Below are 12,163 nucleotides of genomic sequence, written 5' to 3'. Positions count from 1 at the left end.
ATAGCTCGGACGATGCAACTTTATTGTTATATCATGAAATATCCATTGCAATTAAAAACAAGGTTTTGAAAAGAAGGTCAACGTTATGTCGAAATAGGACACTGTGCGCCATATCTCTTTCATAATTTTCAATATTGTATTTACAAAGAATGACAAGTACATGTGTATGCAGTGAAGCTAGACCGAGACAAGCATGTTACGGTTAACCTCAAGGATTGTCCAACAATCTTGATAATCCACCAGCAGTGTTTGCTGTGTACTGCAATATGTCTAAAACTTTCTAATATACACGTAGTGTTTAGAATATCGATAGTGGGCGAGGGATCCTACCTTGCCATGTCTAGTCCGGTGTCCATGTATGAAGTACTATTGAGTTGGGATATATTCAGGACACGCTCATGAACACAGTCGTTGTTCTGACAAAACGTAAAGTCGAACTCCACCCTGGCTATCCTGGAGAAGCTTATAACAGCTACCTGTGTCTCATTAGGGGCTATAATGAGATTGTCTGTTACATCCACTATGTACTGGAGGATATTGTCGAAAAACTTCGCCTCACTGTAGGAAGAATCTATAACGAACACTATGTCGGCAACTTTGACAGGACGTGCCATATACCCATTGAGTCTGAAGACGAACTTGCCTGTCCGGTTGACGTTGGTACGCGACACTACCGTGGCAATATCCTCCGTACCCGATCCCTCCACAGCGTGGTAGTGGGTGTAATCTCCTTTGTTGAAGCCGACCTGAATATCAACACATTGTCATGTATGCACTGTATGAGTATCAAAACAGTTGGTATATCGATATACAAGACGAAAACCGAAGTGAATAAACTGCGAAGTTGCTTGTAAAAAGAGTGCATATCTGTTTAGTCTAGATGTTATTCAAAATATTTTTTTGATTAATCTCATATATAATCCATGTCGATCATCGCATTGACAATAATAAGGTCTGTGATATATAGGGTCCAAAATGAGCGACTGATGCCAGGAGTGAGCGTACACGCTTGTGATATGAATCAAGAAACGGCGTAGGGTACCCTTGTTTAAACGGTATTCATTCAAACACCGTTTGTGATAGGACACCAAAAATCATCAAAATGTATTCTGTAATGATGAAATAATCGAGAAACCCTCATCATGAACACATCATCAAAGAACCATGTAAAATAAAAAATATCGAAAATAAACTTCGATTCTTGTTTCAGCTAGTATATTACACTAGTGACAGATATGTTTGCAAAAATATTACGAGGATACATTCAATTGATAGCTCGAGCTGAATATATGATAAAAAGGAATAATTATATAATGCACCCCTTAATTACTTGTCAATATTGTTTCCTTATAGGCCATATGAACTTCCATTGTATTTTCATATTTTTCTTTAACCCAGTAACATAACAAGAAATAATTTTAACATTTTGCATATCGTACTGAGAATATAAAAAGTAAATATCAATAAAAAAAAATAACCAGGCGTTAATTCACGTACCTGTGCATGGTTGTAAGACGAATAAGACAAAGTGAACTGTATTTTATTATAGTTGTAAATGACAAATGTCAGCACACCGTCAGTGACCAGCACCGCTTGAAAGGTATTAGCCTGGAAGAGGAAGCAAATACATATACTAAATATACATATCAACCTCATCAGTATTCACTAACAAAATGATCCAACGACGTCGTCCTAACTTATCTAAGAAGAATAACAAGCTTATCTGATTATGAACATCGGGAACCTAGTAGACGCTCTCTACTTTTTTACTGTTTGAAATGTTTCATGGAAATTTTGCTTCATTTAGTTTGTACATACATAACACTATATTCATTATATCAACCAGTGAATGGTATAAACATTACGACTGGATAATATTGTAAGTAATTATATAACAATCTAGGAATTAGATATCTGTATTACATACACATATCAGGGCGGATCCAGGATTCTATGTCAGGAGGGGCGTGAGACAAATACTTCAGGCGAGGGGTCTGGGGCCCGCCTAGGCCCCCGAAGCTATCCAAGAAATGGTGCGAAATCCTGCATTCTGAGAAAGTGATCTATGGTAAATATAATGTATATTTTCAGTGTCTGTTTTTTTTTTTTTATTTTTTGTGTGTTTTTTATCTTTATTTTTTTGTTTAATCTGATTTTTTTTCTCAAGATAAATCGTTTAGGATGTACGTAACAAAGGAAACAAGGCAGTTTTCAGATTACATAGAACACATTATATCGTTTTCTCTTTCAATTTGTTGTCGCGCATTCTTTGATTTTTAGATTTGCAAATGCTAAGGCAGCAGGATATCATTTCGATCTTGAGTTTTCTATGTGTCTTACTAAGGTATAAACATGTAGACATTCTTTACAGAGAGAAAGTGACAATGGAAACGACTGAAAGCTGTAAGGGACGCTGAGAAAATAAAGATATTTGACAAGAGAAATGAGTGAAATATTACTCTCATATGAAAAACAGAAACAATTCTTTATATTATTGTTATTTTACATAAACATCATTTTAGATGTCATTGCTAGGATATACTTTTCTACACACTACGTGTGGAAATCGTGTGCAAACAATAGCTATTGTCTTGAAAATGAGACATATTCAATACTCTCTCGATTGCTATATATACATAAAAGTAAAAGTATCAAAACCGTATACGTCTGATTTGGGGCGGATCCGCGAATTATTTATAAATATTTCTACCAAATATGTGAGTTGAGTGCTATCTGATGATATAATTCTTTGTTTTAGTTAATGCGAAAAATGGTAACTTGACAAATTCTAGGGGTGGGGAATGGGAGGGGGTGACGGAAGGGGGGGGGGGGGGGGTGGGGGGGGGGGGGGGGGGGGGGGGGGGGTCAGCTGTGCCCCCGCCTGGATCCGCCTATGTATATACATTCATTTAGTCAGAAAATAGTTTACCAGACTGGTATCCCAGCATGGCTGCATATCAATCCACGACACTATAAACATCCAGGAGACTTTGAAGTTGACAAGTTCTGGAAAGTAGGATAGGATCTCGTCTCCGACCCGCTCAAGTTCGTGTCCAGTGATGATTTCCTTCCAACAAGGAGCCCACGTAATAGGATGATACCAGCAATTATTGTGACAAAGTGGAGCTAAGTGTGTTACTGGTCCCGGGATGGAAGAAGTAAGGCTAGGCCATTTGGGGCCGTCAAATAGTAGGATACCAAGGTATGTTACCTGTATATATACATGTATATGTAATTTTAGATGAGTCATTATTAGAAACTGTCCAAATTTCTGTCCCCTAACTTTAAGCTTATTTTAAGGAATACTGACGTATTGATTGTAATTTTTTCTTGATGTTTTTCATAAATATAGATAAACAATACTATGAAAGTTTACTATCAAAATCAACAAAATTATGAATATTGTAAATTGTGTAACGCACCAAAATAGGAAAAATCCCATTTTTAATCTAAAATAAGTGTAATCAGCAAACATAATTTTTTCAAATGTTGTTATTTTTACAATGCTTTCTTACATATATATTCTGAAAATTATTATCTAGATGCTAATTTATGCCTGTCCCCAGTTAAAATGTCAATCATGATACCATAACATATTCTAGTTCAGAATAATCTTTTTGGTAACCAAAATAGCATAAAATAAAGCTAGACTGCCTCTTCATGTATTTTGAAAGCGGCAAGATTTGACCTTAGTATATCCAGAGATCATCAAAAGTAAGTAGAACTGGAACTCTACATTTGGGTTGTCATGATGTTACCGTGTTATTGGAGTTACCTTGTCCTGATTCAGTTCATATTGTCCGTCTTTTTTTTTGAAAGGCAATATTAATAACTTTCAATAAACATATCCTCTGTACATGTAGGTCAGAATCTAAATGTTCTATTATGTCATTGTCTGTTATAGGGAAAAAAATGTGAATGACAAAATGATGGTAACATAAATGAAAATTAAAAAAAGAATGTTTTCAAGTACATGGACATACATGGATATAAAACAAAAGTTTTGCCTACGGAAGTACAATTCCGTCAGTATAGATTAATGGCACTGCTTGTCATACAGATGAAAAGTAATAACAAAATAAGATATGTTTCTTCATACTGGGTAACTTGAAATGTTTCAAAGTAATATACAGTACAAAGTATTACATAAGCAAGAGTTTGATATTTCTTATATGACATATCTTTTAGAAAATAAGCAAAAACTCCTAAATTCATATCTAAGTACGAACTACACAGTTTCGGCAAAACTGGACAAATACGGTATGCCTGTGTTGGTCCTCCATATTTGTACAGCATACACCTGTTCATATGTAACTGTATATAGTACATTTAATTCACATGCAAAGCATGGAGACCTTACTATCATTTTAGATATGATACCAACACTTTACTGGAATATCTGGTGAAATAAGAAAACAATTATTATTGTTTCATTCTTGGATGGTTACTGATTATGTTCATGATTATGTATCAGAAACTTCTTTTTTCTTCTTTGATTGCGTCTAAAAATAGTAATGGGAATCCCCAGATTGAGGTGACATGTAAAAATTACGTATGTGTCACAACAAGTTTTAGGCTAACATTGCTGCATTTGTCAACAGGACACACCAAGACGAATATCGAGAAGTCATCAGTTAGAATACTTACCCATATACTTCTATATTTATCTCCGAAAAAGTCAAAATCGGTAGCAAGTTCTACGTGTTGTTGCCAGCCGTTCACATAATAATTTAAACAATTTGTATTTCCAGCGTCATAAAAGTCACTAATAGGAATAGAACAATGTCCATATCTCCAAAGCCAGGTATAGATGACGGTGTATGTAGCTATGAACCACGTAACACGGACCATGTTGTGTAACACCACAGACAGCGCGAAAAGGAAGTAAATTCTATACAGGCATTGATTTAAAGTTTATCTAGATCAATGACAGAAAACGTTCCTGATACGAATAGAAGAACAATGACGATACGGACTGGTAAGTTAGTTACCTGTTAAACCGCTATAGACTTTTGTCGGCGTGCCAATAGATTGACGATTAAACAGGAACTATGTGCAGCCATGCATTGTAGAAAATATGACACCTAAACATAGGGAATACTTAACGAGCAATGCTAACATATAGTTACTTAATACAGGTCTGGCTAGTTGATATATTTACTGGCGGAGTCGAAAATGTAGTATTAAGGATCAGGAGCATTGTTTATTACGCTCTAGAAAATGCCATACACAAGAGATATATGACATGCAAAGTACCTCTTTAATACGGTTCATAGTTCAGAGTTCAGAGTTCATCCGATATATCCGAAACATGCATTTCTCAATAGAAGAAGGAATTCACTCTTTACCTCTCATGTCATTTACAATTTGATAAGTTATTTAATATTTGATCACAACTGCATACCTTCGAAGACATATAACATAAAACAAATTTGCGCATGTAATATTGAAAGTGAGATTTAATTCTTAAACTTTGATATTGTAATCAATAAAATAAAATGAGCACAAACATGTTAAGATGTTTGAATTAATCCTCTTCGACTCCGTACATCGCTGGGAACCCTGTACCCCTTTACCTGGTGTGAGATATCCCTACATTACCCTGGACAGGTGTATCACACTTTACCTGGTGTTAGATATCTTGTACTACCCTGGACAGGTGTATCACACTTTACCTGGAGTGAGATACCCTGTACTACCCTGGACAGTTGTATCACACTTTATCTGGTGTGATATATCCTTGTAATACTCGGGACAGGTGTATCCACACTTTACCTGGTGTGAGATATCCCTATACTTCCCTGGACAGGTGTATCCACACTTTACCTGCGCTGAGATATCCTTGTAATATCCTGGACAGTTGTATACACACTGTATCTGGTGTGAGAGATCATTGTAATGCCCTGAATTGGGGGATATCGGGGTAGCCCTCCATGTTTTCAACATTTTCTTATCGTGAATATACATGTCACCACACAAATAAATCAGTCACTTATTTTATAATCTATTTATGTACATCTTGAAGGTTCCTGTCACCTACTCCCTTCTTTGGGGCAATATGTCCTGTCATTTATTTCAAAGATTTATTCCTTTCCACTACCTTAATGAATTAACTACAACTTTGTATTTTTACAGAATGAATTTTGTGATAATGTACGTGATTTGGCAAACTTAGAGGACCAATTTCCACTACTGGTCATATTTGGATTTTCCTGACCAAAAAGTTTATCTTATGTCTGACGGTGATCACAAAAGACGTTGTAACATAGTTGGGGAAATGTTATATTGCTGGAGCATTGAATGCCACTTCTATCAGTTGAAGTCAGGAGTTATTTTTGTGTCATCCACATGTGCTTATATTGAACAATGAAGTAGATACCGACATATAAAGAAATGTATTCTCCATTCATAACCGGGCAAGCTAGACTGTATGGAACTTGTACCGGACAGATTCTATGCACTGAAAATATTTTTTGTCATATTTTTTTTTTTTTTTTTTGAAACAAAATAACTTCTTTATTACTATATTAAAGCTATTGATAGAACAGAACATACTGCTAATACATGATTGCTTCACTGTCTGCAAGGTAGAATGTCCTAGATTGGTGTTTGAACTTTAACCTCGCATTTGACCTATATATGGGTACATTCCGATATTTATACTGGAGTGTGAATATGACAGAATTGAGTGATGTATGATGTTGATTTTTATGGCTAAGATGCTAGTTAAAATACGTTAAAAGTTGGGAAGGTGAAGATAATTTTCTCCCCATGTCTGCTCAACTGTCTCACTCAAAGGGTTACTATTATCATGAACACACTACACAATCATGTTAAAATTGTCCGCTTTAAGTCATTACAGTACATTATTAACTGGTAATGCGTTAAAATATTTGAAAAATATCAATGGTTATGATCAACAAATCCATCAATTGGATATTCTGAAAATTTGTCTGAATTTTCATGACTTAACTTGGAGGCCAAACTCGGGAGTATCTGTCATAAAAATACAGGGCTCGCTGGATGAATTGAATATCTTCAACTGTACGAGACACTTTGATGCGATTATTTATTATAGTACTGTTTGTTGCATCTTCGCTAGCCACATGGAGTGTAACGCAATCAGAAGCTCGTGAAGATGTGTTTGATAACGTGTGTAGGCTTTTGAAGAAACTTTGCCGAAAACCTTAACCAATTGTGGAGTGACGGACGGGCATATTTGTTTTTTTGAGCAGCAAAGCTTTTTAAAATAGTTTACAGTTCTTTATGTAACTTATCTATTGGGCAAGGCATCATTTCTCCAGTTTGGTACAGTTTGTGGATTTGATGTCATTCAATAGAACACGTGACACGATGTCTACATCCTCGGTGGAGAAGGAATAGAATCCACACTCGTACACATTTTCTACTACTTTCCAGTTCGAGTGGTCAGTGATTCCTACCATCACCACGCGCACACTGTTGTTGTCACGCAGATGCATGAGTTTCGTCTTCACGTGTACCACTGATTCCTCTGGTATAGACCCAGTTGTTACAAACATGGCGTATTTATGAGTTGTAACACTGCTGTAGGAAGTATGGTTATCAACAAACCTCAGCATATGATCCCAGTTCTGTTCTTGATCTTGGGATTGTCCAAGTGTCCTTATGGCATCCATTATATACTGTATATTTGACAGTGGACATTCCCGTATGACATAGTTTGTGGTACTGTTATATACAGCTACACTGATGGTTATGGCGTTATTAGTATGACTGGGGTTGAATTTATCCAGAAATGTTTGTAGGAAGGTCAGCGCTTTCTTGAAGGATTTGTCGCTCTGTGACGCCGATGTTTCCACTATTACAAGTATATCAGCACTGAAGTTATGTACACAACCTGTAAAGAAAGGTAAACAAAACTGGCCCTTATTTTATCAAGATTCTTCATCGTCAAATTTCACAAAGTAAAACATTAAAGAGTTCAAGAAAATTTCCTTAAATATGGATTTCCCTTGCAATCCAAGAATGCTTTCCTATAGAAAAATGAAATGTCTTACTGGTAGATGAAACCTTGGCGAGATTAATTTAATAATTAACCAGGATAATTTTAATGGTTTCACAACCACAATCACGTGTAATTTACCTGTAACGTTCGGGTCGTGTAGATCCCATTGTAGGAGGTGAAGTAGTTTATGAGGATCTGGTGCCAGTAAGTACGAGCTATTGAAGGCCACACTCTCCAACACTGTGTGATACACAGACCTGCCTAGTCCCACGCCTACCACTTTGATTCCGTCTTGTCGTTGAGAGAGTTCTCTCGCCTTCCTTTTGGCCTTGTCCCTGTTATTTACCAGTCCGTCACTGATCATAACAACGTATTTCAGGGCTGACTGTCTCCCTCCTTTCGTCCACAGGAACATGTCACTATAGGAAAAAGATAGGATATTAAACTAGATCATTCATATTATAATTCTTAATCACATGACAATAATTGATCATTGATCATTGTGAGGTGACAAAGAGCCATTATTCAATAAAGACATATGTTCGTTTCCCGTTTATCCTGTCCTAGGCAACGTACAGCGATATTCTGAGCTAAAAACTACCGATAAAACATCACGTGACCTATTGTGATTCCATCAGTACCAAATTAAATCGTCATGGTGTGTTTTGAATGGGTACGGAAAAAATGCGTATATGCAGTCAATCAGTACCGTATGAAATACGATAAAATTAACATTACTAATGGGAATTTTACACTACCCATATGTCTTTCTCTTGTCGACGCTGCAGTTTGTTTACATTTTACTTTTAACGGAGTACTTTTTTTCCAAGTGAATATTTTCAATATTGTTATCTTGATACTAAATAATTTTTATATCAAATACACTTTAATGTTGAAAATATCTTGGTGATTCGAGCTCCAAACCTTTAGGTTGCTAAGCGGTGACTCTACCATTTAACTTAAGCTGTCCTTTTTGGAAAATTATATTTATATTACCACTTAAAGGTCTGTCTAGTTGATACTTCAATAAAAATATATTTCATCAATTTCATTTTACAATTGTTCAATACCAGCGCATCGGAGGACCACTTCTTGGGAAAAGGAGTTTAGTTGTCGGTAGGTATATATAATGGAATAAGACATTGTAGAGGTTGGTCCTCTGATTAGCTCTATGTCAAAAATTATTTGAACTCGGTAAAAACTACCCTCTAAAGTTGAAAATAGCTCGACGATGCATCTTTATTGTTATATCATGAAATATCCATTGCAATTAAAAACAAGGTTTTGAAAAGAAGGTCACCGTTATGTCGAAATAGGACAATGTGCGCCATATCTCTTTCATAATTTTCAATATTGTATTTACAAAGAATGATAAGTACATGTGTATGCAGTGAAGCTAGACCGAGACAAGCATGTTACGGTTAACCTCAAGGATTGTCCAACAATCTTGATAATCCACCAGCAGTGTTTGCTGTGTACTGCAATATGTCTAAAACTTTCTAATATACACGTAGTGTTTAGAATATCGATAGTGGGCGAGGGATCCTACCTTGCCAAGTCTAATCCGGTGTCCATGTATGAAGTGCTATTGAGTTGGGATATATTCAGGACACGCTCATGAACACAGTCGTTGTTCTGACAAAACGTAAAGTCGAACTCCACCTTGGCTATCCTGGAGAAGCTTATAACAGCTACCTGTGTCTCATTAGGGGCTATAATGAGATTGTCTGTTACATCCACTATGTACTGGAGGATATTGTCGAAAAACTTCGCCTCACTGTAGGAAGAATCTATAACGAATACTATGTCGGCAAATTTGACAGGACGTGCCATATACCCATTGAGTCTGAAGACGAACTTGCCTGTCCGGTTGACGTTGGTACGCGACACAACCGTGGCAATATCCTCCGTACCCGATCCCTCCACAGCGTGGTAGTGGGTGTAATCTCCTTTGTTGAAGCCGACCTGAATATCAACACATTGTCATGTATACACTGTATGAGTATCAAAACAGTTGGTATATCGATATACAAGACGAAAACCGAAGTGAATAAACTGTGAAGTTGTTTGTAAAAAGAGTGCATATCTGTTTAGTCTAGATAATATTCAAAATATTTTTTTGATTAATCTCATATACAATCCATGTCGATCATCGCATTGACAATAATAAGGTCTGTGATATATAGGGTCCAAAATGAGCGACTGATGCCAGGAGTGAGCGTACACGCTTGTGATATGAATCAAGAAACGGCGTAGGGTACCCTTGTTTAAACGGTATTCATTCAAACACCGTTTGTGATAGGACACCAAAAATCATCAAAATGTATTCTGTAATGATGAAATAATCGAGAAACCCTCATCATGAACACATCATCAAAGAATCATGTAAAATAAAAAATATCGAAAATAAACTTCGATTCTTGTTTCAGCTAGTATATTACACTAGTGACAGATATGTTTTTTAAAAAATATTACGAGGGTACATTCAATTGATAGCTCGAGCTGAATATATGATAAAAAGGAATAATAATATAATGCACCCCTTAATTACTTGTCAATATTCTTTCCTAATAGGCCATATGAACTTCCATTGTATTTTCATATTTTTCTTTAACCCGGTAACATAACAAGAAGTAATTTTGCATATCGTACTGAGAATATAAAAAGTAAATATAAATAATAATAAAAAAATAACCAGGCGTTAATTCACGTACCTGTGCATGGTTGTTATACGAATAAGACAAAGTGAACTGTATTTCATTATAGTTGTAAATGACAAATGTCAGCACACCGTCAGTGACCAGCACCGCTTGAAAGGTATTAGCCTGGAAGAGGAAGCAAATACATATACTAAATATACCTATCAACCTCATCAGTATTCACTAACAAAATGATCTAACGACGTCGTCCTAACTTATCTAAGAAGAATAACAAGCCTATCTGATTATGAACATCGGGAACCTAGTAGACGCCCCTCTACTTTTTTACTGTTTGAAATGTTTCATGGAAATTTTGCTTCATTTAGTTTGTACATACATAACACTATGATTATTATATCAACCAGTGAATGATATAAACATTACGACTGGATAATATTGTAAGTAATTATATAACAATCTAAGAATTAGATATCTGTATAACATACACATATCAGGGCGGATCAAGGATTCTATGTTAGGAGGGGGCGTGAGACAAATACTTCAGGCGAGGGGTCTGGGGCCCGCCTAGGCCCCCGAAGCTATCCAAGAAATGGTGCGAAATCCTGCATTCTGAGAAAGTGATCTATGGTAAATATAATGTATATTTTCAGTGGCTTTTTTTTGTGTGTGTGTTTTTTATCTTTATTTTTTTGTTTAATATGATTTTTTTTCTCAAGATAAATCGTTTAAGATGTACGTAACAAAGGAAACAAGGCGGGAGTCTGGGGCACCCATGTCCCAAGAAGCTCTCGACAAAGTGGTGTATCATCATCATATTCTGGGAGTTTCTGGACCATACTTTTCAAGTTTTTCTTTTTAGTTTTTTTTATTTTATCTTCAGGATATTATTGTCCATGATAAACTGTTCTAGGGTCAAGAAAATAAGGCGAGGGTCTGGGGGCCATGCTCATTTTTTTTTCTAAATGATGTTTTCAGGAGTAAAATTTTAATGTGTAATAAAAAGAAAACAGGGCAGGGATTTGGGGGAAACACCTGAAGTTCTTGATAAAATGGGGTATTATCATCATATTGTGGAAGTTTCAGGATCACATTTTTCCTACTTTAATTTTCGCGATTTTCTTAATGAAATTTCAGGATTAACTGTTTAGAGGGACATAAAAGAAAATAAAGTGGGGATCTCGGAGCAGCCCAAGACCAATTTGTTTTAAAATGGAGCTAATAAAACGATAATGTCTGTTGTGATTATCTTTAAAAGTGTTTATGTCCACATTAACTGCCAAAAATGCAGTTTTCAGATTACATAAAACACATTATATCGTTTTCTCTTTCAATTTGTTGTCGCGCATTCTTTGATTTTTAGATTTGCAAATGCTAAGGCAGCAGGATATCATTTCGATCTTGAGTTTTCTATGTGTCTTACTAAGGTATAAAGGTATAAAGCGTACATGTAGACATTCTGTACAGAGAGAAAGTGACAATGGAAACGACTGAAAGCTGTAAGGGACGCTGAGAAAAT

At 35.9% G+C, this 12,163-nt stretch overlaps 2 protein-coding genes across 3 annotated transcripts; both read right to left on the bottom strand.

Annotated features, from left to right (window-relative positions):
* Positions 1-326: 326 nt before the first annotated feature.
* Positions 327-3,206, bottom strand: LOC117332145 (alpha-tectorin-like). Its single transcript, XM_033891030.1, has 3 exons — positions 2,930-3,206; positions 1,498-1,608; positions 327-746 (listed from the first exon to the last, which is right to left on the bottom strand). The coding sequence occupies exons 1-3, from the start codon at positions 2,978-2,980 to the stop codon at positions 327-329; spliced, it is 582 nt and encodes a 193-aa protein (XP_033746921.1). The 5' UTR covers positions 2,981-3,206.
* Positions 3,207-5,441: 2,235 nt separating this feature from the next.
* On the bottom strand, positions 5,442-8,423 carry LOC117332626. Of its 2 annotated transcripts, XR_004533763.1 has the most exons (3): positions 8,126-8,423; positions 5,827-7,879; positions 5,442-5,775 (listed from the first exon to the last, which is right to left on the bottom strand). XR_004533763.1 is itself a non-coding variant. In XM_033891604.1 (2 exons), the coding sequence occupies exons 1-2, from the start codon at positions 8,400-8,402 to the stop codon at positions 7,293-7,295; spliced, it is 864 nt and encodes a 287-aa protein (XP_033747495.1). In that variant the 5' UTR covers positions 8,403-8,423; the 3' UTR covers positions 5,442-7,292. The 2 variants fall into 2 exon arrangements, 1 of the variants encoding a protein (XP_033747495.1); XM_033891604.1 differs by having other exon boundaries at positions 5,442-7,879.
* Between the last annotated feature and the right edge of the window lie 3,740 nt (positions 8,424-12,163).

The sequence above is a fragment of the Pecten maximus genome, chromosome 8 (genome assembly GCF_902652985.1).
Source record: "Pecten maximus chromosome 8, xPecMax1.1, whole genome shotgun sequence".
Classification (NCBI taxonomy): Eukaryota; Metazoa; Mollusca; class Bivalvia; order Pectinida; family Pectinidae; genus Pecten; species Pecten maximus.
This window is presented reverse-complemented; position numbering and strand designations above follow the sequence as displayed.